Source organism: Ceratotherium simum, chromosome 5 (genome assembly GCF_057802395.1).
Source record: "Ceratotherium simum simum isolate JZ-2026a chromosome 5, ASM5780239v1, whole genome shotgun sequence".
NCBI lineage: Eukaryota > Metazoa > Chordata > Mammalia > Perissodactyla > Rhinocerotidae > Ceratotherium > Ceratotherium simum.
The window spans coordinates 53741264-53767845 of record NC_141904.1 but is presented as its reverse complement, the minus strand read 5'-3'; the positions used below and the strand labels follow the sequence as shown (position 1 = coordinate 53767845).

The 26582-nt window shown below is 41.3% G+C and overlaps 2 protein-coding genes across 2 annotated transcripts in view; both read left to right on the top strand.

Moving 5' to 3' along the window:
• SFMBT1 (Scm like with four mbt domains 1) overlaps positions 1–18768 on the top strand; it is a 124085-nt gene extending 105317 nt beyond the window's left edge. The window contains 8 exon segments of the mRNA XM_087431173.1: positions 970–1034; positions 4846–4985; positions 5738–5847; positions 6795–6970; positions 10273–10451; positions 10631–10876; positions 12244–12372; positions 13231–18768. Coding sequence (XP_087287299.1) covers positions 970–1034; positions 4846–4985; positions 5738–5847; positions 6795–6970; positions 10273–10451; positions 10631–10876; positions 12244–12372; positions 13231–13371 — 1186 coding nt within the window. The 3' untranslated portion in view covers positions 13372–18768.
• Positions 18769–21008: 2240 nt separating this feature from the next.
• The window catches only part of STIMATE (STIM activating enhancer), a 63746-nt gene continuing 58172 nt past the window's right edge, over positions 21009–26582 (top strand). The window contains exon 1 of the mRNA XM_014792951.2: positions 21009–21226. Within this exon, the coding sequence (XP_014648437.1) occupies positions 21067–21226 (160 nt within the window). The 5' untranslated portion in view covers positions 21009–21066. The remainder of the gene's footprint in view (positions 21227–26582) is intronic.

Sequence of the window (26582 nt, the reverse complement as noted above, 5' to 3'; positions counted from 1 at the left end):
CAGAAATTTATTTTCTCCCAATTCTGTAGGCTAGGAAGTTCAAGATCAAGGTACCAGCCCAATCTGGTTTCTGGTCAGGGCTCTCTTCCTGGCCCGCAGACTGCCATCTTCACGAGTGTCCTCACATGGTGAGGATGGGGAGGAGGAGAGGTCTTCCTCTCTTTCTCTTCTTATAAGGTCGCCAATCTTATTAGATTAGAGCCCTAGCCTTATTTACTTCCTAAAAGCCGTGTCTCAAAACACAGTCACATTGGGAGTTAGGGCCTTAACATATGAATTTTAAAGGAACATAATTCAGTCTATAGCAAATTCTGTATAATTTATAGCTGTTTTTGTGGCTGAGTAATAAAACAGACAATAGAAGTGGAGAGAAAGGCCATAGACTTCTGTCCCAGGTAGAGAAGGTGGGAGAGCAATGACAAACATCTGGCCTTGGATCTTTCCCTGACTTAGTTGTCAAGACTGATGCAAAGTTTTAGTCAGGACGTAGTCTAAAAGAATAAATTAGCTTTTTCCAGTGATTGCTGCATATAGGATAATTCTCTGTTTTTTCTATTACGTAATTTGTCTTTAATTTTAAAACTGATAGAAGAAAAAAGACCCTATGTAAGAAATGTTTCTGTTCTTTGACTATTAAAGAAATGAACAGTTTACTTGTGGTTGAAGAATCCCAGAAGGAATGCTATAATTTGTTGCTCACATGAATGAAAGAAGGTTGATTGGAGCCTGCAGTATCACCGCACTGTCTGCCAACAGTCTGATGGCTTGGTAGACCATGTAGACCATTGTATGGTAGACCATACTTTTAAAAACAATTGCTGTTAAAAAAAATGATCAAGGAGGCACCTTCCATTATAAATTTTGCAGTCTGCCACATTTGCTTTCTTCTTAGATTTGAAGGAAAGTAACCCTCACACTTTACTGACCTTACAGATTATCTCACTATTTTGTTGTGTTTTGTTGACCCAGAATACCATCTTCAAGGACTGTCCACGAGGGCGTGAAGAATCAGGAGCTGAACTCCACAGACTCAGGTATGAGTGCATGCAGTCTTATGGAAAAGAGGACCTTTAGTTTCTTTTAATGGGCTAGATCTAAAAATAACTGAAACAATACATTTGATTTATAGGACATAGCTTCATAGAGAGGTCTCTTAATTGTGATTTTAAAGAACTGTAATTGTCTAAGATATATTTAGTTGAATTATCTCTGGCTGTTATTTCTGTCCATTTCTTTTTTTTTTTTTGGTAAGAAAGATTAGCCCTGAGCTAACATCTGTTGCCAATCTTCCTCCTTTTTTTTCTTGAGGAAGATTAGCCCTGAGCTAACATCTGTGCCAGTCTTCCTCTACTTTATATGTGGGTCGCTGCCACAACGTGGCTGACGAGAGGTGTAGGTCCCTGCCCAGGATCCGAACCTGGGCCGCTGATGCAGAACGCGCCAAACTTAACCATTGCACCACAGGGCTGGCCCCTATTTCTGTCCATTTATAATAATTATAGCTATTTTTTACTGATCACTTGCTGGGTGCCAAAGGCTCTGGACATCAATATTATCATCCCTGAGTTAAGATGAAGAACCAGAGGCTTTCTAGCCAGCCCTCTTTCTTAAGCTGGATGGTTGAGAGGTGGACGTTTATTGTTCTTTAAATCCTTTTTATGATACACACACACTATATATATTTCACAATTAAAAAAATAAAGCACTGGAAAAACAGATTGTCCCAGAGGCAATGCCCGATAAATGAGAGAAGGATCCAAGCCTTTTACGTAGGAGTCTCTCCCTGGAACTACTCTTGACTCCCACTTTGCTGGTTGTAGAATGTGTGTATATTCTAGCACAGATTAGGCATTTGGATGGTATTTAGTAAATGTCTAGAAAAGAAAAGAAATCAAACTTGCAGAGGTCACACAGCTTATGAGTAGAAGGGTCAGAAATGGAACTCAAATCTTTCTCAAGTTCAGAACCTACACTTTCGTCTCTTCTACCCACTTTTTATTATATCACTTATACATAGAGGATCAGGTCTATGTAACTCATTTTTAAAAAATAATTCCTTTTATTATAATAAGTTTACTGTACTTATTTTTTATTTCCTTATAGCCCTTTATAGAAATTTTCCCTATGTTTAACAGGTGTAGTGATATTGGCACTGTTGTTTTGTTCATGATATTAAAGGGAAGATATTTCAACTTTCTGTATTAAATACATGACTAGCATATAACTGCTAAAGAAATTCCCTTGTGTTTCTAGTTTTCTAAGAACCTTGGTCATAAACACATGTTCATATTTACGAAATAATTTTTCTTCAGTGTTGGATGATGATATGATTTTTTTCTTTAAGCTTATTAATGTGGTGAATTTCACTGAGAGATTTTGCTAATGTTGAATCATCCTTGCATTTCTGGGGTAACACTTACTTGACCATAATGGTATCTTTTGAATACCCAGCAGAATAGTATTAATAAACATCTTTTTTTTTAACTACCTATTTTTTTTAAATTGACATATGACATTATATTAATTTCAGGTATACAACATAATAATTTGATATTTGTATATGTTGCAAAATGATCACAATAAGTCTAGTTAGCACCATCACCACATATAGTTACAAATTTTTTTTTCTTGTGATGAGAGCTTTTAAGATCCACTCTCCTAGCAACTTTCAAATATGTAATACAGTATTATTAACTATAGTCACCATGCTGTACATTACACCCTCAGGACTTATTTTATAACTGGATGTTTGTACCTTTTGATTATGTTCATCCATCCCCTCTGCCCCACCACCCGGCCTCTGGCAACCACCAGTCTGTTCTCTGAATCTATGAGTTGGGGTTTTTTGTTTTTTTTTTTAGATTCCACATGTAAGTGAGATCATATGATATTTGTCTTTCCCTAGCTGACTTATTTCACTTAACATAATGACCTCAGGGTCCATCCATGTTGTCACAAATGGCAAGTTTTTTTTAATGGCTGAATAATATTCCATTGTATATACATATGCTACATTTTCTTTATCCATTCATCCATTGATGGACACTTAGGTTGCTTCCATGTCTTGGCTGTTGTAAATAATTCTGCATAGAGCACGTGGGAGTAGTGCAGATATCTTTTCAAGTTAGTGTTTTTGTTTCCTTCATATAAATACCAGAAGTGGAATTGCTGGATCATGGAGTTCTCTTTTTAATTTTTTGAGGAGTCTCCATACTGTTTTCCATAGTGGCTGTACCCAGTTTACATTCCCACCAACACTGCACAAGGGTTCCCTTTTCTCCATATCCTCACCAATGTTTGTTATTTCTTGTCCTTTTGATAATAGCCATTCTAATAGGTGTGAGGTGGTATCTCATTGTGGTTTCGATTTGGTATCAAAAGGTAAGGTAAATAAGATAACTCCTTATTTTTGTTGTATTACTGGCTATTCTAATGCCTACTGAAACTACAGAATTAAGACATTAATATCTCCCACATGACCACAGCTAAGTTCTTTTTGGTTTGGGTTTTGTCATAGGTCAGGTTACCTTGGAAACAGTAGGAGACTCTGATATTTGCATGCAGGAGTTTCATTTGGGAGTGCTTTTGGGAATAGCTCCTGGGAGGCATAAAGGAAGCAGGATTGGGCAGAGGGAAAAGTTGAGCCACAATGCAGTTGTAACAGAAGTTTCTTCCAGTCCCACCAGGATGGGAGCCTTTTAGCTGGTGTAGCCAGTGGGAGTCATCCCTGATTGAGGTGTGGTGGCCACACTTGGTACTCCCTCATTGGTCTGTTATTAGAAGTGGGCTGCTGCTCCCGCTCCACCTCACAAAGGGTGGGGCCTTGGGCAAGGTGGCTCTCTCCTACTGAGGGCAGTCCCTGGCCAAGGGTAATTCCAGGATGGACTTAGAACTGAGAACTGTAAGCTGCCAACATTCCCAGCAGCAGGGAGCGTTAAATGCCTTAATCCTGAAGAGGGGGATCTGGGTGGCTGAGTTCAAATGGAGACGTGGGTGCAGATATGCTGACTGCTGTGCTAAGACTGCATTCTTATAAAAGAGTGGACATTATTTACTTCAGGGTCCTATGAACAGTAGGCAGTGTACACACATCTCCCTTCCTTAACATTGGATTAGCAGGGCAGCATCCATCAGAAGAGCTTCTCTGCTTTATATGAAAATCAAGATGTTTTAGTGTCTTTGAATTTTTTACGTTCAGTAGCTGAATTGCCAACTACTGTGAGGGGGTTAAAAAAACATTATATTGAAGTATAGTATTCATGCAGAAAGATAGTTGAAGAGAGGGAGTCTCTGGGCTCAGTTATACCCCACAGTACTTAAGCATTTAGAGATGGGGTCACAGTGTACTCTCAGCCCTCTGAGCAACCCCAGAGATGAGAGGGCTCCCACATCATCGAAAGCTGCCAACATGCTAGTTTGGTGCTTTTAAGGGGACAAACTATAGTTCTAGATAATATTCACCATCACTTCCTAGAAATATTCCAGAAGAGGTTATTGAATAGTTGGTCACCAGGAATCATTGCAGGTTCTTGAAGTAAATCCTTCACTTCCTGTATTGATAGAAGTATAAGGCTCTGGAACAATGTCTCGTTAACCCAGGTGTTAATCTGCACGTAATTCAGGATGTTATTTGATTTCAGCAGTGATAAGCTCTATAATAGAGTTGTTCTAAGTGTAAGGTGTTTCAAGGGCACTCGCAGACAACATGTTAAGCTTCAAAATATGTAATTCCTAACTTTATATAATGGTGGTTATGCTTGTTTTTTTCTCTCCAGTAGTCCAAGTTTGGAAACATGGAGTGGAAAATGACTCTGTTCTGAATATTTGTTTCTCTTCATTTCCCAGTTATGATTAATGGAAAATATTGCTGTCCAAAGATATACTTCAACCACCGTTGCTTCTCAGGGCCGTATCTTAACAAAGGAAGAATTGCTGAGCTGCCTCAGTGTGTAGGACCTGGGAATTGTGTCCTGGTCCTTAGAGAGGTAAGGTTCTTGGCCTAGAGCAAAAGAGCTTGGAAATTCCACAGCAGTTTCATAGACTCATTCATATAAGGATCCACATGCCATAGATGTGACAACTCTAGGTTTTATCAAAATTGACTCACTTTTCTCATGTATTGGACAATGAACTGGGCATGTAATTATTTCTGCTCCCTATGGAACATTCACCTAAGCAGTTCTTCGCATAGCAGGTTCACCTCTGTCAGTGTAGAAAGGTCTTCTGTCAGAGACCACATGAGAACTGTGCGAGAGTGAATGTGAGAGTAGTCTAAGACTGAGAGGCTGTGGCATTAACCAGGGACCATGATAAAGCTACGCTTCTGCTGGACTTGCAGAGCTTCCCAGCCGGGGTTCCGTGCTACGGGTAACAGATGTGAGGACTGTTGAACCTTTCAGCCCTCGGTTACAGGTAGGGTGGCAAGGCAGGGTCTGAGGAGGCCGGAGCTTCTGTGTGTACCATGATTGGGAAAGGATTTGGAGGCATATGCTAGTGTAATTTTTAATTCATGGTGCCTGTTTCTTCCTGACATTATGTAACCTTTTGAATATTTAAGAGGGTCCAGTTGCTGTCTTATTTACAACTTTGGTCAGCAGTCGTATCTTCAGTGTTATTAGTTTGTTAATTAATATGATTAGAATTCATGTCCTAAATGACATTCTAAGGGATAGCAAGGTTCTAATGGTCTGTTTTTCTCCTTCTCAACTCGTATTTCTGCTTTAAAAATGGAGTGCAGGTCCTCACTTTACTTATCAATGCAGCCTATAAACCCAGCCGTGTCCTTCGGGAGCTGCAGCTGGACAAAGACTCTGTGTGGCACGGATGTGGAGAAGTCCTAAAAGCCAAGTGAGTAGGCTCTTCTGCCCTTTATTCTTATTCGTCTTTAACAGGTCACAGAATCAGTTCTTCCGTGGATGATATTAGAATATTTATGTTCCCTCAGGCAGTTCTTCATCAGCTATTTGTGGACTGGGTTTGTTTTCTAAGTTTCCATTCTGTCATGGACCAATACTTTTATAAAATATGGTAAAAATGAGTTACAAGAAATATGAAATTTAAAAGACATAAAATACAAAAACTGTTTTTTTATTAGATTTAAGAGCCATAAAATTAGTTCTGCAAATTACTATGAAACTTTATAAACATTTATCTTTGTTTTCTGAACTGATCTCATCATGGAGGGGTAACAGTTGGCAGGTTATACTGTCCATGGACTACATTCTGAGGATCACTGCCCCAGGGTAAAGAAAGACTTAATGAAAGTCACTTTTCTTTTAGTAGTTAGTGTAGAAATTACTATTTGAAAACTTTAAACTTAGGAACAGAAAGTAGGAACCTTATTTTGCTAATTTAAAAAACTCAGCTTGGGCCGGCCCCGTGGCTTAGCGGTTAAGTGCGCGCGCTCCGCTGCTGGCGGCCCGGGTTCGGATCCCGGGCGCGCACTGACGCACCGCTTCTCCGGTCGTGTTGAGGCCGCGTCCCACATACAGCAACTAGAAGGATGTGCAGCTATGACATACAACTATCCACTGGGGCTTTGGGGGGAAAATAAATAAATAAATAAAAATCTTTAAAAAAAATAAAAATAAAAAACTCAGCTTTTAGTTGTTATAGCTTACTAGATTAAAGTACAATATGCATAAACTCCTCCTTGTTTTCAGAGTCCTCAAACTATAAAGAACGTAGAATATTCTAAGAAGCAAAAATATTTTTCAGGTCTCTTAATATACAGGATTTTTCTCTGGGTAGTTACTAGCCCAGTAAACTTGGTGTCTGATGTCTTCCAATGGCAGATACAAAGGGAAGAGTTACCGGGCTACTGTTGAGATAGTGAAAACAGCAGATCGGGTGACTGAATTCTGCCGGCAAACCTGTATCAAACTGGAGTGCTGTCCTAATCTCTTTGGTCCACGGATGGTTCTGGATAAGTGTTCTGAAAACTGCTCTGTACTTACAAAGACCAAATATAGTGAGTCATGTTTTTCAAATTTTCAAAACTATATCCACTGACCTTACTTTATATCCTGGAAAGTTTTTATTTTGCAGACGTTCACCTATAGCAGAGGTACACAAACTTTTTCTGTAAAGGGCCTGATAGTAAATATTTTAGGCTGTAGATCATATATGATCTCTGTTGCATATTCTCTTTTGTTTTCTTTTATTTTCATTTTTTAAAGAACACTTTAAAAAATTTAAAAGCCATTTTTAACTTGAGGGCCATACCAAAACAGGCCATGGCCAGATTTGGCACACAGGCCTTAGTTTGCCAACTTTTGTATATAGCATGTATATAAGTTAGCTATTGCATCTAATAGGATGTGTAATTCATTCTGCAGGTGTTTATTATGTGTACTCTATGTGCTGCCACTTTTCTAGCGCTGGGATACAACCGTAAAGAAAAAAAAATCCCTTTCCTCATTGAATTTACATTTTAATGTGAGAGACACAGAAATAAGTGAACAAATATAAAGAGATAAGTCCTATGGAGAAAAATGAAGCAAGATAAGCAAAGTAGGAAAGTGAGGAAGGCTAGGAGGTGGGGCGCTGTTCACACAGGTGGTTGAGGAAGTCTTCCTGACAGGTAACAACCTGAAGGAAGCAAGAGAGCCAGCTGTGCAGACACCTGGGTGAGAGTGTGCTGGGTGGGGGGCAGCAAGAGCACATGAGGAGGCTCATGCTTAGTATCTGTGAGGAGCTGCAAGGAAGCCAGCATGGTTGGGAAGCATAGATTATAGGAGAGGGGGTAGTTGTGGACCTCACTCTGAACCACCATGACAGCACGTGTTCCCTCTCATTGTTAATCATCATCTTTGTAAAACTGCAAAAAAAGAAAAAAAAAGTCATACAGGATGAAATTTCCAATTTGGTGCCTTGTCAAGGCATTGCTACCCAAAGACAGAATTATGATCCTACCTTTCCTTAAATCCTACAAGCCCTGATGTCACTGGGGAGAATTAATACAGAGGAGGATTTTACCTTGTTAAATGTGAAGATTTCTTTTACAGGCGTCTAATTCTGTGCCACTTAAACTTTATCATGCGTGCAAATCACCTGAGGATCTTGTTAAAGTTGAGGTTGTGATTCATCAGGTCTGTGGGTATCTGAGGCTTTAATGTCAGTATTTCCAATGAGCTCCCAGATGCAGCTGATGCTGCTGATCCAAGGTCCACATTTAGCATGATGAGCTTTATAATCAGTATTTGAATCACAAAATCATATGTCTTACTTTTAGTTTCTATTTTTAACTATTGGATTGTAAACTCCTTAAGGGCAGGGATTGCCTTCGATTATTATTGTGTCAAATTCAGCACTTAGTTTAGCAAATTGCAGTTATTAGTAGCTAAGTGAAATATGTTGTTCGTATAAGTACATATATAAGTACACCACTTTGAGTCTTTGGAAGATAATGTGGATTTTATTAGGTTTTTTGTCTGAATTTATTTTTCACAATGATATAGTTGAAATTAGCCTAAATTTTAGGAGAGAGTCTATAATTTTTCCCAGTTAGTAATTTGAATGATGTCAAATGGATTTCTATCCTTTAGAATTCATTCTTGCAGGAAATTACATTATATTTTGATACTACTTTAATATGTTACTCAGAGCTAGAATATATGTTTCATGTTTCGAGTTGTCTCTGTATTCTAAAATTTGTATGAAAACGCACAGGATCTAGAATAGCTAAAACAATCCTGAAAGAGAAGAATAAAGTTGGAGGAGGATTTACTCTATCTGACTTCGTCTTACCATAAAGCTATAGTAATCAAAAGTGGGGTAATGATGAAGGAATACTCAAATAGAGTGATGGGACAGAATAGAGGGTCCAGAAATAGATCCAAACTTACATGGTTAAATGATTTTCAACAAATGTGACAAAGAATTTTAAGGAGGAAAGGAAATTCTTTCAACAAATGGCACTGGTACAGTTGGATATCCAAATCAAAAAAAAACAAAAAGGCTTTTCCTTTATAAAAAGGAAAAGACAAGCCACAGTCTTGGAGAAAATATTCTTAGTACATATATCCAACAAAGAACTTCTCTCCAGAATATGTTAAAAACTCCCACAACTCAATAAAAACAGAAGTTTTGCAACTAGAGAAAGCTGGTAGTTACACAACATTGTGAATACACTAAATACCACTGGATTGTACATTTTTAAATGGTTAATTGTATGTCGTGTGAATTTTACCTCAATTTAAAAAAGAACAAAAAGAGAAACAAAATGTTCTGGAATGTGATGGTTGCACAAATAGTGAATATACTAAAAACTGCTGAATATGTACACTTTAAAATTATGACTTTTATGTTATGTGAATTATGTTTCAGTAAAAAATTAAAAAGAGAAAACCGTTTTAAAAAATGAATAAAAGACTTGAATGGACACTTCACAAAAAAAGATATGCAAATGGCCAATAAGCACGTGAAAACATGCTTAATATCATTAGTTGTCAGGGAAATGCAAGTTTAGACTACAATGAGAAATTACTACAGATCCACTAGATTGGCTAAAATGAAAAAGACTTGACAATCCCATATGTTGGCAAAGTTGTAGAGCAACTAGATCTCTCCTGTATTGCTGGTGGGGTGTAAGTTTATGCAACCCTTTTGGAAAACTGGCAGTTTCTTTAAAAGTTAATCATACATCTACTGTATGATCTAGCAATTCCATTCCTAGGTAGTTATCCAAGGAAAATGAAAGTATGCCCACTGAAAGCCTTGTACAACAATGTTCTTTGCAACTTAATAATAGCCAAAAGCTGGAAACAGGCCGCATGCCCATCAACTGGAGAATAGATAAACTGGTGTATTCATACAATGGAATGCTATTCACCAGTATAAAGGAATGGACTCTCATACACACAACAGCATGGATGAAACAGAAACATTATGCTGAGTGAAAGAAACCTTCACAAAAATGTACCCACTGAATGGTTCCATAAATGAGGCAGATCTAACCCATAGTGATGGAAATCAGAATAGTGGTTGCTTATGGTGAGGGGGACTGACTAGGAAGGGGACCCTGGGAACTTTCTAGGTTAGTGGAGTTGTTCTGTATCTTAATAGGGAGAGGATTATTCAGGTTTGTATTTGTCAGTACTAATCAAACTGTACCTTTAAGATCTGTACAGTTAAGATTATTCTACTGTATAGAATTTAAACTTTAATAAAATACAGTGTACCTGTTTTCTGCTGTGCTAGTAGAATCTCTTCTGGTTTGAGGTGCACAAAAATAATGAAGCTACTTCATTTTTCTTTGTCATTCACATTCAGCACACTATTATGGAAAGAAGAAAAATAAAAGAATTGGGAGGCCACCTGGTGGGCATAGTAACTTAGCATGTGCCCTGAAAAAAGCCAGTAAGAGGAGAAAGAGGCGGAAAAATGTTTTTGTTCATAAGAAGAAACGCTCCTCTGCATCTGTTGATAATACCCCAGCGGGCTCTCCCCAGGTACGAGATCTGTGATGTACCTGTAATGTCCAGAAGCCAAGAGATCACTGCTTTACAGTATAGACAAAGAATACCTGCAGGTCTTTCTAATTCAGATCTCTGGCCAATAGAAGATGGTTTTGTGGCCCAGGAACTGGTTTGTCCTGAATTTCAGTGAGACTTCTCTCCTTTTCCTCTAGGGAAGTGGGGGTGAAGATGAAGATGACCCAGATGAAGGAGATGATGATTCCCTAAGTGAGGACAGTACATCTGAGCAGCAGGACGAGCTGCAGGAAGAGTCAGAAATGTCAGAAAAAAAGTCTTGCTCCTCCTCACCCACCCAAAGCGAGATATCCACATCGCTGCCTCCAGACAGACAAAGGAGAAAAAGAGAGCTTCACACTTTTTCATTTTCTGATGATGAGAATAAACCTCCTTCACCAAAGGTACCCATTTTAAAAATACAGTGTCTTTTTTCTCTCTCTTTAGAATTTCCATTTAGAATCTAATTATTAAACAGGTGTTGGCATTCCATTTATTTCAATACAGGCTTCAGTTGAATTTTCTGGGTGTCTTTTTAAATGATTCAAAATTCAGTGATTTACTTGTGTTTCAAGGATTATTTGGAGATCAACTACTTATCAGGAGGAAGGTCTCAGCATGACTGCTTGTTTTAAGTAAAAAAATGTTTCAGAGGCCAGCCCAGTGGCGTAGTGGTTAAGCTTGTGCGCTCTGCTTTGGCGGCCTGGGGTTCAGGGGTTCAGATCCCAGGAGCGGACCTACACACTGCTCATCAAGCCATGCTGTGGCGGCATCTGCCATACAAAATAGAGGAGGATTGGCATAGATGTTAGCTGAGGGCCAATCTTCCTCAAGCAAAAAGGGGAAGACCGGCAACAGATATTAGCTCAGGGCCGATCTTCCTCACCAAAAAAAAAAAAAAAAAGAAACGTTTCATTGCTAGTTTATCTGTAGCCTGTCATTTAAGGGAAAACTGCCTTTTTAATATTTTTCATAAAATGTATGGTTTTATAGAAATAAATTATTTATCCTTTTGATTCTGGTTAAGCCATTTTGTTTAGTATACTTAATGTATACATATATGCATATTATATAACATAGATGCACACTACAAGAATGGCAGTTAAGTTAGTGTTTTAACACATGGATAAAGAGAACAGATTAGTGGTTACCAGAGGGGAAGGGGATGAGGAGAGGGCAAAAGGGGTAAAGGGGCACATGTGAATGGTGACAGATAAAAACTAGACTATTCATGGTGAGCATGATGCAGTCTATACAGAAACTGATATAATAATGTACACCTGAAATTACACAATGTTATAAGCCAATATGACCTCAATTTAAAAAAAAGTTAGTGTTTTAAAACTGGTTTGCTTTTTAAATATATTCTATGAACAGAAGCAGTAAATGATTTCTCCTGATAATTTAGTTAAACCTTCTCTCGTTGGAAATACCATCCCGTTCACTTTAGTACCCTACCAGAGATTAAGTTGAAATAGACCAAAAGGAACAAACGGGAGATTTAAAAACTATATTTCTCTGTTAAATTGTCCAAGTTATTTGTGCTGACTTTGAGATAAATTCTTCCCCGTTGATACTTCTTATTATAAAAGACAAACATTTCCTGAGTATCTAGTGTGTATGGGCCTTTGCCATCTTTGCTGAGAGAAATCATATCCTAAAACCACTTTAAATCCTGCCTTGAGGGGTTATGAATTTATATAGAGACACTTTTTTTTAGAATAAAATAGCTCTTACACCATTTGGTTTGATTTTGTTGTGGGGAATGAAGGAAATAAAGATTGAAGTTGCTGAAAGGCTTCGCCTGGACAGTAACCCCCTGAAGTGGAGTGTGGCAGAGGTTGTGCGGTTCATCAGATCCACCGACTGTGCTCCATTAGCAAGAATATTCCTAGACCAGGTAATCACAGACACCTTTAATTTTTATTAATATGTTTCTTTAGCAAAGGACTATGGATGTAATAGCAATTTATTTACAAGTCTTAGGAAAAATATTTCTATGCAAAAGAAAAAAATTATTTTGGTTCCCTTTTTAGGAGTAGAAAGATGATAGTTATTTATCTGACTTCCTCCATACTTGAAGTAGATTATCATTGCATTTCCATTTTTCTTAAGAATTTGATCCTATCTCCCAAATATTAAAATAGCTTGAAATAAAGCATGCTCTGCTTAATTGTCCTCCTCTTTTCCAAAATACCTATTGGCTTGTTTTAAAAAATAATTAACATCTGTAATTTGTTAGGCTCTAAAGTGGTGATTATTTTAAGGCAAGTTTTCTGAAACAGAAATATCTATGGCCTTAAATATTGAAATAAATTTTGTTTTGATAGTTGGGGAGATTCAAAACTGAACATCTTTGAAGATCTTATCAGGCTTTTATGAATGTTACAGAGTAGGAAAACATTGGAGTTTACAGTTAATGTTTTCTTTCAGATTTAGAGTGTGCTCTAAAAAGATGTCTTTTGGTACATGTTGTTGCCAGTGACAAGGCTAGTTAGTTTACTGAATTTCTGCAGAGCAGAAACTGTAGAGTGGATTCTTATCCTTCATAAAACCTTATTATTAATTCTGAAGATTCATTAGTCTGTAGGACTATGAGAGACAATTAAAAGGAAATATGTGATACTTGTTTAAAGGGAAAAAGTAATGAAAGCACAGGGACTCTGATTTTGACAAAGCCAAAGAGAATGGGGGCTGTCATGACCAAGCTGCCATTCATGTGCACATCATAGATAATTTGTATTTTATGCTTTAACAGGAAATTGATGGGCAGGCCCTGTTGCTCCTTACCCTTCCCACCGTTCAAGAGTGCATGGACTTAAAATTAGGCCCTGCCATCAAACTTTGTCATCACATAGAGAGGATCAAGTTTGCTTTTTATGAGCAGTTTGCCAACTGAGAAGGACAACCAAAGTGAGCTGTATCTTTGAAGCACAAATGCAGCAAATCTTTTGCCATGCTCTACAAATGGAGCTGAAATGGTCCTGGGGCTCTGGGCCCTGCAGGTGTCGGCTTGCTCTCTTTGCACTTTCAGGGAAGGAGGACCCATACTGAGGAAGCAAAAACTGCACAGAAGTGGCTCTCCTGCCAGTGGAAATGTGGGCATCTCTTGTTCAGCACATTGCAGTTTTTAAAAAATAAAGGTTGTGAAGAAAAGATTCATATAAGAAGAATAAGCATTTCCAGTGGTGTGGCCTGAAAACGAAGAATAATCTAGGTTGCTGGCAAGCATCCTTTTGGTTGTTTTCTTTTTGTTCTGTTCCTTCCCATTGTAGATTGAACTTTGTTCTCTGCTTTCTCTTTCTTGGAAAGAGAGGACATAGCTTTAAGTCAGCACTGATTTGGGACTATGCCTAAGGCACATCAGTGCTTCATTGTCATTGTGTTTTAAAAATTTTTTAAATTAAAACAGTTCATTTTGGGGATGATTATGTGACTCTAGGGTTTTGAATGTACAGTCACACTTTGATCCATTTTAAAATCTATTCTTAGGAGTTCCTTTGTTTACTACCTCTGTTGATAATTGAGCTTACAGCCATGTATGAGGGTTTTTGTATGATGCCATTTTTAAGCTACATGAACACTAAAACTATGACAGAAGTTGGAGGAAAAAAAACACTGTTTGCTTTCTTAAAAACATTATGTGAGCACTGACACCAGTTCCTTAACTGACCTGATCTAAGAACTCTACTGTCATTGTTTTCCATCTTGGCCCAGCTTGGGCTCTCTGCTCTAAGTAGTATCTCAAAGATTGTTGGTATTTCAGTTTAATTGCTCTCTCCCCATTAGTTTTCAGAGGGACTTCAGTGGTTTTTATTTTGTGTTTACCTTTCTGTACAGTTGTTTGTCTGTTGCATTTCTAGATTCCTCACTTTGGGTAAAAATCTGTAGGTGTTCCTTGGACCCACAGTAAAGCCCATTTCCCTTTTTTCTCGGTGTCTCCAGGCAGATAGTGTAGAAGCACAACAGAGAAAAGTGTTTGAGGAGTGCTGCAGAGCATGGAGTTTCTGTAACAGTGTGTCCTCAGTGGCGAATGAAGATTGAGAGGTAGTTAAAGATTCTGGAAACCTCTTTGCCTAGTCACGTTTACACTTTTCTTTGGTTAAACCTTTAAATTGAGTGTAATCTACAGTCTGAGGATTCCTACCAATAACTTGGTTTTCCTTTAGGTGTGTCTTTTGACCCAGCTGAAGCTGACATGAAACTGCAGGTGATTTTCACCTATGATTGCATGGCTAACTATTGTAGAATAGTAGCATTTGCTGTACTGTTCCAGCCAGGAGGAATGAGCAAAGACACGTACATAGATTGCTTCCTTTAAATGATTTGCTTTGCTGAGTGTATTTTTCTTAATTATCCTAGCCACCTGAAAATTTATAACCTAATCATTCTTCTTCAAGATTTGAAAATGTTTTAAAATTACAAACTGGGTAAATTCTAAACAACTATACAAATATAAGGTAATATTATTACAAATTTAAACTGATTGTGATTTTTTTCCTCCCCACCTCCACCCCCAGTTGTTTTTATGGACATTGGCAAACATTCTGTAGTCTGGGTCCTCTCTTCATTGGGTATATATGAACCACCTTAACTCAAGCCCTCAACCAAACCATACATTAAAACATCAACTCTTTGCTTAGGTTACTATCAGATATACCTGGAAAGAAGCTTCCTTTAAGTAAAAGTTAATATGTTTGAACTTAGAGATCCAGTTTTTAGAAATTTGATGAATTCTCTGCTCATAGAAGCATGTATAAGATGCTTGAGAACAATTAGTATTAAGTAGCTAGACTTTTGGGGGGGGTGCGGTATGTCTTGCATAATAAAGTTTTCTGTGAGCTCAGCAGTGAAGGCACTGAGGCCAAGAGGGTTCCTTGAAGAAGACCAGTGGAGCCAAAAAAAAGCCTAGAATTAATTAACATTGTTGTCTTATTTAGGAAAATGAGTTTTATTTCCTATAAGAGGGAATTTGCCAAACGCAACAATGAGTATATAGGGGCTGGCTCAGTGGCGCAGCGGTTAAAGTGCTAGTGATCTGCTTCGGTGGCCCAGGGTTCGCAGGCCTGGATCCCGGGTGCGCACCGATGCACCGCTTGTCAAGTCGTGCTGTGGCGGCGTCCCGTGTAAAGTAGAGGAAGATAGGCACGGACGTTAGCCCAGGGCCAATCTTCCTCAGCAAAAAGAGGAGGATTGACATCGGATGTTAGCTCAGGGCTGATCTTCCTCACAAAAACAAAACAAAACAATGAGTATATTGTCTCTGTTTTGACTTCTCCAGAAACCATAGAATTTAGAACACCTCCCATCACAGGTGAAGGGGGCAAAGCCCCTGAAAGGTGAAAGACATGGCCCTAAGAAGTCTGATCTGGATATAGGAGGGGCCCAACCAGCTTGTCTGTCCATACCATGATTATTCCAGCTCAGCTTTCTCCTAGAGAGAAGCTGACTCGAAATAAACAAGTTGGGTTTCCCTTAATATTTCTTGCATTCTCATCCTAAGATATAGTTTATCTGGCAACTACATTAAAGAAGAATTGTATATCCCCAGCCCTACTCCCAGATATTACATAAGAGAGGATAATTGGGAATTTGGCACAGGGTATTTTTTTTAAGTATAAAATTGAGACTCCATTTGCCTCATAAAGCTCCTGGGGCTGGGCTGGACAGTAGTGACAGTCTGATTCTGAAACAGATTTTAAGCCTGACAGTAGCTCACCATGTTGAGGTAAAATGTTTGTATATTGCACATAGGTAGATGAACTTTGTTTTTTAAAGGTACCAACCTCTTAAATTTATGAGAAGTACGTTGTAAGGGACCACATTTGTCTGAATTTTACCTTCAGCTGGTCCCACAGCCTGCCTGAGGTCAGAAAGTTTTCCATGAACCATTTTTGATCTTGAATTGACAAGCTTGGAAGCAGGTGAATGGACTAGACCATTCTCCTGAACCTTGAAGTTGACTGACCATATTAGCCTAGTATTGCTGTGTTGGTGTGTTAGGGAACCCTTTTACTGCACATGAAGATTTGCTGTGACATTTTGACTATATTTTGTGGGCTTCTGGGAACTGTGCTGTTTTCCTTTGTGAAGTACCTTGATCCTACTCAGTTGAAGCAGAGTTGAAGTGGCTAATGCAAGGAATGCACTAATGGGGGCTTTTACCTATCTGCCTTTCTTTAGCAACGTGGGTGGCTTCCAGCATCTATGTTATAGATATATGAGGTCCGGGAAGGATACTTACCAACCTCTTGAAGAGATGGGCTTTTTGTTAAATATTTATTGAATTATGATAGAGGCAGATATAGAAAACCAGTTCACAACTTGGCCTTTCTATGCCTCTTCTCCTGGAAGTAAAATTATTCTCACTGTGAGAGAGAGGGCATTGGACCAAAGCTTCCTGAGGACTTGAATACATTTTATTCACTCTTTTATACCAATCAGTCACTAATGTGGTACCTGAATACAGATGAAAAGCTTTAGGAGGCCTTAGGTAGGGTAGGACTCAGAATCGTTCCCCTCTCTCAAGCCAAAAAGCATTTCTGGGGGACACACAGAACATCAGGGAATTGTTAACAGTAGATAAGATTTATCTAGATGGGGACATTGGGAAAACTGTCACAGGTACGTATTTACTTGGCACCTATCACCAAAGACTGTTACATTTAAGACACCATTTACTGGTTTGATTGATGCCCACAGAAGCTCTGAGAGAGTTATTAGGAGCTTAGCTTTGGCAGTGGAAACACACACTAGGTTTGAACTCTGGTCCTGTATATTGGGGATGTGTGTGTGTGTGTGTGTGTCGGTTCAGAAGTGTTCTGTGTTATCAGTTGGCCTTATGAGGATGAAGACATCACTAACAAATGAAGTATAAATCTTGGTGGGAACCAGGTACCCCCTTTTAAAATTTGAATATCTTTGGTCCTGGGTCAACTGTAAGTAACCATGTGTCATAGTCATGGTGCTGGCTCAGAAACTCTGTAGGACAGAGTTCCTCCTGCAAAACTAAAAAGAAATCAATCACTTTCATGCAATTATAATTCCTCCTTGAATTTATTTACAATGTTTGCTAGTGAATTTTAATGATTCCCACCTGTTATGTGAGAATGTGTGTACTTTGGAAATTTGAATTTCTCCAAATAAGCCACCTACGGACTTGGAGTTTTGGCAGAAGACTTCTAAACTTAAAGCCCAGTCCAAATGGATCAGGTCCCAAGCTTGCTCACTTGGAGTTTCCTCTGTACTTGTTCCAGACCGCATAGGTAGCCTTGTTTCTGAGGGCAGCCTTAGGGGTAAAGGTATAGAAGGTAGTAGGTAGTAAATGCACTGGAGATTGATTTTCTTGGTTCTGGTGTTTCAGAAGTCTTAGATTTTCACAAGAACCAGCAAAATCAGGAGTGGGAGTTGGGGGAATGGAGTAGTCCTAAAAGTCCCTCCCCTTAGATCTTTTCTGACTTAACACGCTGTTTGGGTCTGTCCTAGTGCTATGGCCTATCACAAAGGACTGTTTTAAAAGAGAAACAAGCCACAGCCTTGCTGGACAAGTCTTCAACACTGGCAGTAGAGTGCGGACCCTGAGCCATGGGAGGCAGGGGTTTCCAACTATTTCTGGAGGCAAGGATGATCCTGACCAGTGAAATGACGCTGATGGGGGTGCCTGTTGTCAGGATGTGTGGAAACTCAGTCCTAAGGGTTTCTACATGGTTTAGTCAATCTAACTACATGCCTAGCTTGGCAGAATGGAGGTGGGCAAATAGTGTTGACAGGATGAGGGTAGGCTTTTGGGGCAAAGCAAATGATTGAGGGCAGTTACAAAGTTTAGACAAAGTTAAAACTGGGCAATTCCTTAGCTCCTTTTGCAAGACGTCTCTAGGGAAGTGTAGTTTGAATATTTCTCGAGATTTTAAAGTGCTCATTTCTTTTCCTCTTCCTTTCTTCCTGTTTTTGGTTGAATATTCTGTAAAGACAATCAGAGGCCTGCCAGGGCAGGATTTCTGGCTGGTTCCAGCACTGTCCTTAGGCCTCTTTCTAATACAAACTCGTTGGAATTGATGCACTTTGTTTAATGTATGTTATCCTTTTTTTTTTTTTTTAAGCTGCTTGTTTGGAACAAAATGAAATGCGTATTGCATTGTATCCTTCCTGCTTGATGTTTTTCTCTTAATTTTAAAAGTTATGGATTGAGGATAAAGTATACTTAAGGAGAAATATGCACAAGAATACCTATTAAATAACTCCCATCAAGTTTGATGGTATAACTTCAAGGGATTAAAAATTAACTATTTTGGATGAATATTTTGTGTGGCTTTTTTTTTTGTAAATAAGAGTGTATATGAATTTGTGGTATATTATGACAGTTTTAAGTGGTTGTGAGAAAATTAAAACAGGTCTTAAACTATGTTTAACTTCATTTGACCGCAAAGAAAGCATCTTGGCCAGAGTAAATCCTTCAAAACTTTTTCCACTGGGGCTCCAGAGAAGCATCTCTCAATGGAGGAGAAAGTTCCTTCCTATTTTAATAAAATGAACATTTCCAGAATTCTCCCCACTCTCCTGTTGTCTGATTCTTTCCCTTCTGGATTTAGGTGCTTTTGTTATTGCAGTTCAGGAAGCGTAGAAAGAGCCAGTGAGCTTGCTCCTGGCACTGGAGATTCTGCCCCTGATCTCTGAAGACTGCTTCTTGTTCCTCTACATTTGCCTTGGTACTGCAGCAATGGGCCTTAAGGATTCCTCTGCATCTGGATGTGCAGAGCAGTGCTTTGTCAGAAACTTCTTTTTAGCTCTATGTGCAACTTTCCTTGAGCTGTCTATGTTTTCAAGCAATTAATAGTCTCCTTATGCCCAACCACAATCTCTTTTGCTGTAAGTACACATCCTCTTGTTTGGTTCGCTCTGAACATGGACGGTAACTGTTGAGCATCTCCCTAAGAGAACTTCTTAGACTCCAAGACAGTAATGCAATTTTCCCTAACCTATTTATTTTCTTAACCTGATTGTCTGTATTTTCCCTTGGTCCATACTTGTGGAGAGTTTTAAATTTTATAAATTAAAATTCAGTTTAATTTAAAAAGCATTTTGTTGCATGTTCTTTGTGCCAGGCACGAGGTTGGATTCAAAGGCGAATAAAAACCAGTTCTTGCCCTCAGGTGGCTCACACTCAGCTGAGACCGAGATGTGTATATCCGTCTAATTTAGCAGTCTGAAAAGTTCTAGTGGAGCAGCACACGCAAGGTAATGGGGAAGCACAGTGGGGAGAGGGAAGTCTAGGCAGGCCTTGACGTGAGTAGCAGTTCATGGAGCAGAGAAGAGGAAACAGTATTCCGTGCAGCTAGAATGCCACATAAAGGCACAGAGGTGTGGAAGTGCATTGTCAGAGAAGGGCTGGGGAAACTGGCCCTAGGGAGCCAATAGCATTTTTGTTCTCTGGATAATCAAGTTAGTATTCCTGTTAACCAAGAAAGCTTTTGTATAGTATTTAACCCTTTTATGTAACTGGAATTGCTTGGTGGCTATCTTTTAGGGAAAATTTCCCTAGATATAGTATTTCTTGTCCCACAAATGTAGCCCAGTGTCTACTGGAATAATAACGTGTACACTGGCATTAAGTGGATGCAGCAGGAAGGTCTGGAGCACCAACAAGAGGTGCTGGGAGGGTAGATGAGAGAATGGGGACTAGAGGCCCTGGTAGAGGTAGGGAACAGGTTCCAAGGAGTCAGGAAGGGTTAGATAGGAGTAAATGCACATGTGTGGAGGGAGGCTGGCAAATACCAACAATTTTAGGCTTTCCTTTATGAATCACGTTCAAAATGAACAAGATGGGAGATATGTTCACGTTTTCCCTATAACCCTTGTATTTTTCAAAATGGAGGCGATTGGATTGAAATGACCATTTAAATTACGTTAAGGATAGAAAAAAAAAGAAAAGGGGACTTGGGCCTGATTGATCAATCTAAGATCAGCCTTTGCCCAGGATATTGCTACTAACAAGGAAAGTAGAAGGACGCCGAACGTCTGGATTGAAAGGAATATGCCTGGGTGCAGAGTCTAGGATTGTTTTCCTGAACCACCTTTTCAGACTAATCCAGGCTGCTTGCTGAAAATGCAGATTATTCTGCCCCGTCTCAGAATTACTGAATCAGAATCTTGAGGGTGGAATCCAGGAGTATTTTTAATAAATTCTGCAGGGTATGAGGGATTTATCTTGGAGGAAAAAGAATTTAGTCACAGACCGTCCACGCTCCTGCCCTCCCGACCGGGAGCGCGCTGGGTGCCGGGCCTCGATCTCTGGTCTGCGCAGCCTGGCTCACCTGGTCTGTCTTACCTGTAGTCCGAACCCACGACCCCGCCCCCTCGCCCGCCGGAGCCCGCGCGGGGGGAGAGCGGGCGGCCGAGGCCCGCCCCCACGCCGGGCCGGGCCAATCAGACACTGAGATCTCAGACGTCGGGTTACGCGCGGCGCCGACGGGGCCGCCGGGCGGAGGTACGGACTCCGGGCTTGGACTACTGGCCGAGGGTTTGGCGGCGCGGCGGCTGCAGGCAGCGAGGCCGGGCGGTCGGGTCGTGGCGCCCTCGCCCGTCCGCCAGGCCGGCCATGCAGGGCCCCGCCGGGAACGCGAGCCGCGGACTGCCGGGCGGGCCGCCGTCCACCGTCGCGTCCGGGGCGGGCCGCTGCGAGAGCGGCGCGCTCATGCAGGGTTTCGGCATCTTCCTGCAGGGGCTGCTCGGCGTCGTGGCCTTCAGCACGTTGATGCGTGAGTCCGGGACCCCTGCCCTTCCTGAGGCCCTGCCCGACGAGCCGCGGGCCCAACCCCGCCTCGGGGACCCTCCCGCCTCAAGAGTTCAGGCCTGGGGACCCGGGCCCTTTGGCGGAGGTGCTTTCTTCCCACGAGCCTGGGCTGAGCATTCCCAGACTAAGGGGAGCTCCAGCCCCCGAGCCAGGGTCCTGGGTCCCTCGCCTTATGGCTGCAGCCTCTAGCCAGGGGTCAACCTGCTTCTCTCCCAGAACCCACACACACCTCTCTTGTGAGATATCCGCCTTAAACTTGCCCCCCCCTCGCCACCTGGTCATCGCAAATTAAGGCTACCCCACTTTCCAGCCTGGAGCCATGACCCCCAGGTGGCATACGCCTTTCCGCCCCCTCTTAGAGAGTCTTCTTAGCCTCCTCTTCGCACTTTGAACCCGCATCCCTAAATACCCAGTCTGATGCTGAGCTTTATTCTGCACCTTCACTCCTCAAAGATTTACTATCTCCTGTTCCCGTTTAAATCCCGCTACCTTGCAGTACCTGGATTGTTAGGTCGTGCATTCCCTTCCCAGTACTACTCCGTCCCCTACACACACACACCCCACCCCAGGACCGGCTCCCTCAGCTTTATTTTCTGTTTCGGTCAGAGCACGACCCGCGCAGACTGCCTTCTTCCCACATCTCCTCTCTCCTCTCCTTTTCTCCTGAACAGGCTCACCTGTTCCGTCTGTCCTGAGCTTTCCTCATTGTGTCTCAAGCCTTCCCTGGCTGTTCCCTCTCCCAACTCTTATTATTTATATTTCCAGTTTCTTTGCTTTCCGTGAGACTTGGGCAACCTACTGGCTTAATGGAGGAGGCTCAGAGGGTGTGGGGAGGACTCAGAATCCCTGTGCTAAGTCACCAGGGGCTCTTCCTTGAGAGTTTCATGATGGAGAAGAAAGCCTCAGATGGCCCTTCTGAAAAACTAGAAGTTCCCCACTGTTGTCATGTGTGCTATGAGGTGGGGAGCTATGTTGTTTGCTTAGTGCACATCCTTCCCTTTATTAAAGTAACAATAAGCTTCAGTTGGCTTGTAAGCCTAAGAGTGCCCCTGTGTTGCATTTTAGCGGAAGGAGGGGTTATAGCTATCTGTACAGAGATGTTAATTCCAAAATAACTTGTTCTCAAAACTTCCCCACTGTGCTCACGTGGGCAAAGTGGGAAGTTCCTGCTGAACATACGCTCCTCGGCACCTGGGAGGGATCCTGCAGCTGTGTGCGGGTGTCTTGTAGGGTCCAGTTGCTGGAGTGGCAGCTTAGCTTGTTTGTAACAGGGGGCTTATTTGGGTGAATCTCCCGGGCTTTAGGTAACCCTGAAGAAGCTGTTCTTGGACACTACTTTCTTCTGGTTGCCTGGCTGTGATAAGTCTGGCAACAAGTGCCCGACTGTAGGTTTGCCACTTATTCTTTCCTTTTTCACCTTTACTTGCTTTGCTACTTTCCCTTCTGAACAAATGCCCACTTGTTCCCACAGTAATAGTTTGTGACAACTCAGCCAAAATCGGCTGCTGACTCGGGTGCGTGAACTGTATGTGTGTGTTTTCAAGACATTGTGCGTGGGTCTTCACTCCCCTCCCACTTCTCTCTCCTCCAGCTGGCCTTCCCTTCTCTCTAAAGGAACTGCAGACTTGGTTTTTATTTTGTTCCCTCACCTAAGATTTCTTAGCCTAGCTCTGGCTGTTTTTGTGGGTTTGATTGATGCTGATGGCCTGACTTATTCCCTAGGGTTTGTTAGGGTTTGTGATTCAGAGAGGGAAGTGTGATTATGACAGGGCAGAGTTGCTCGCAGCTAAGAAGTGTGCCGGGTTGAATGTGTTCAGAGCGATGGCGCTGGCCCTGCGAGTCTTCAGGGGTACACTCACTTCTTTATTTAATCTTGAGTGTGAGCATATGCAAATCCCAGTGTGGTTGGTACCTTCTGTATGCCAAGACCAGACTAGAAGTGGTCTCTTGCTCTGTGTAAGGCTAGACATGGTGGGAGCTTGTGGAAAAGGGTAGTAGGTCCTGGGACAATGATGAGGAGGAATGATGAGGAGAAGAGTTGTAAAGGCTAGAGCTGTGTCTGCTTTGGACACAGAAATGGAGATGAGAGCGAGAGCTTATTCCCCCACCTAGAAGCAGACGGCAGGCCAAGGAGAATCCCACTGACTGGGGCCCAGTCAGGGAAGTACCTTTCTTATCTGTTATACTTGGTTCTGTTGAAATAGAACTGTGGGGCTTTTCCATTTTGTACTGCTAGGAAGGGGAAGAGATCTCTAAGGGGCTCCTTTCCATTTTGGAATGGGCTTTGCTGGGGACAATGAAAAGGGGTGGAGGTAGTCTCAAGGAAGTACATTTACAAGCTGGTTGGCTTTGGGCTTTTAGTCTTCCTAGTCCCAGCATTGTTTCCTCAGTCTGGCAGGGCTGCTGTCAAGAGTGCTAGGCTCCCTTGGCAAGAGTGTCCACCTCGCAGCCCTTGAGGGAGGTCTTGGTTTGTTAAGATGAGGCAACTCCATCCTTCATCAGTTCCATCGTTATCCTTTTCAAGCCTATTTTAAATACCAGTCATTTCTGCCGAGCAGTTTAGACTAACAATCCCTGTGCTCTTTGCTGTCACAGTCTTTTCCCCTCGGGGTGCTTCTGTATCCCAGGCAGTGGGCTCAGTGCCTCTCTGACACTTACCCAGTTCTGAGGGCAGGTGCTATTCCGTTTTCCTGTTGGACCAGCTCTGTTCTATAGGATGGACCCACTTCCTTGCCAGACAAGCTGTGAGGGCTTTTTCATCATTTCACATCCCTGATTTCAGTGAATTCTCACACCACTGTCTTTATGTATTCTTTTTCTATCCAGAAAATCACCTTTTTTTCCCCATTTACAAGTTACTATGTTTTTTACCTGGAGGGTTTTGTCTTGGAGGAAGACATCTCATATATATTAACATCTCGGGGGAGGATTTTGATTCTCACAAGGATTTCTCATCTTGGTGCTTGGCTCACTGTGGGGGCTGGTTTCAGATGGTCTCCATCCAGGCAGTTAGGAGTTTCAGTGCCAGGTGCCATGTGTAGTTGACTCTTCAAGCTACATAAACATACCGGCTATTATAGGCTGCCATCCCCAGGCACGTCCCAGTGTCAGCATCACCTTGGTAAGTTGCTGTGCTTTCCAGAGGCCCCACCTAAGGTATCTTCTGTATGCAAGGAAAGTTGAACAAACTCAGAGGCAAGCTTATAGAAAGGGACTTCCCACCTGGGTTTTCTGGGATGTCACTGAGGGGTATTGGGTGTCTGAGTAGAAAGAAACGCTTTAAAGCAAGGGGACTTTGTCATGATCTGCCTGCTGAGCAGTTCCTCTGTTTTTAGTGGCTTTATGTATAGTCTGTGACTCAAAGAAGTCGCTCAGACTAGAGTCACAGCAGAACAGAGCTGAGCAGCCCTGGAGCTCAGCAAACTGGTGCACTGCAGGGCAGTGGCCCAGCTGTCAGCCAAAGGTCAGTATGGCCAGTGTATGTGTTGGCATTTGGGGCTGTTTACTCTCAAGATGTTCGAGTGCAAAGCCAACTCAAGCCTCCTTCACCATGCACAAGAGTTCTGGGCTGAAGCATAGACAAAATTAGTTTTTAACAAAACAAGCATTTTGAGAGCTTGGATAAATCTACCTTTTATGTTACAGATATAGGGACTAGCCAGCTGGGAGAAGGTGTCAGTGTTTTACAAGAACATTGCTGGCATTGAAAAATAATAACTTTTTTCCTGAGGCCCAAAGTAAACATCATAAACCAGTCCACCCAGCTTTGAAACCTTAACCTCGACTAAGAGCCCCTGGTGTTTTCTCACGTGGTGAACTGGCCTCCCTGTGTGTTCTGTACAGACACACTCGTGTTGGGACAACCTTTCCTGGGATCACATCTCCCCAGCCTATCCCAGTTTTTATCTTAAAAAATGTCATACAGAAAAGATGAAAAAATAATACAGTGAACATCTATCTGCCCTCCACTTAGATTCAGAAAGTGTTCACATTTTAACATGATGCAGTCTGTACAGAAACTGAACTATAATAATGTACACCCGAAATTTACAAAATATTATAAGCCAGTGTGACCTTAATAAAATATGGGAGGAATTGCCTTCTTTTCCATTTTCTGGAAGAGCTTGTGGGAATTGGTCTTATTACTTCCTTGAATGTTTTGTAGTATTTGCTAGTGAAGTCGTCTGAGCCTAGAGGGCTTTGTTTGTTTGTGTTTTTGTTGTTTGAAGATTTTAAACTATGAATTAAAGAAAATCCAATCTGAGAAATTGTTCACATTTTGCCACATTGGCTTTATCTCTTTATATATATTTGTCTTTTTGGCCAAGCCATTTGAAGATAAGTTGCAGCCAGCATCGCACTTTATCCCTAAAAACTTCAGTTGAGTCTCCTAAGAGTGAGGACAGTCTGCTACATAACCACAGTTTCATGATCACACCTAAGAAAATTTATAACTCCACTATATTATCTAATATCCATCTGTATTCATACTTCCTCAAATGTCACAAGTCTCTTAGAGCTGGAGTTTTTAAAAATTGTGATCTGGTAAGGTCCACACATTGCATTTGGTTATGTTTTTAAGTCACTTTTACTCTAGAAGAATCTCCCCCTACACACACACAGACTTTTTTTTTTTAGTGACATTGCCATTTTGAAGACTCCTGGTCTGTTGTCATGTACAGTGTCCCATATTCTGGAGTTATCGGCGTGTTTCCTTGTGGTGTTGGACCTGTTTTCACTGACTGCTGTGTTTCCTGAGTTTGGTCTGGAGGAGCTGTTAGATTCAGATAACCTTTTTAACAGCAAGAACACTCTGTAAGAAGGCACGTGACATCAGGCAGTCCCACTATTAGTGATAATAAGGTCAGTTACTTCGTGGAGAGGTGAGATCTCTAGATCTCTCCTTTGTAAAGGTCCATTTTCCCCTTTGCAATTAATGAATTATCTCTGTGGTGGTGATCCTTCGAGATCATGTGAATATCCTGTTCTGCAGTAACCTTTCGCTCTGATCACCTCCTCCTGGTAAAAGAACGAAACGCAGTAGTGGCTGAATTAGAGCTCATGGGTGAAGGCACCTGTCTCTGGGCCTGGCACCCAACACTCAGTAAATGTCCATTTCCTCTCCTCCCTCTGGAGTGCCAGCCAAGGCAAAGGAGGAACATCTCTTTTTCTGTCCTGGGCTGGTATTGTATCCGCAGGGGAAATGAGTGTGGCCAACATTAGCATGGGGGCTGGTTAGGGGGTCTTTATTTTTAGAAAGTTTTTGGGTTTTCTAAATGCTGATTTATCTGGTGGCATTTATCCGTAATGGTGATCTACAG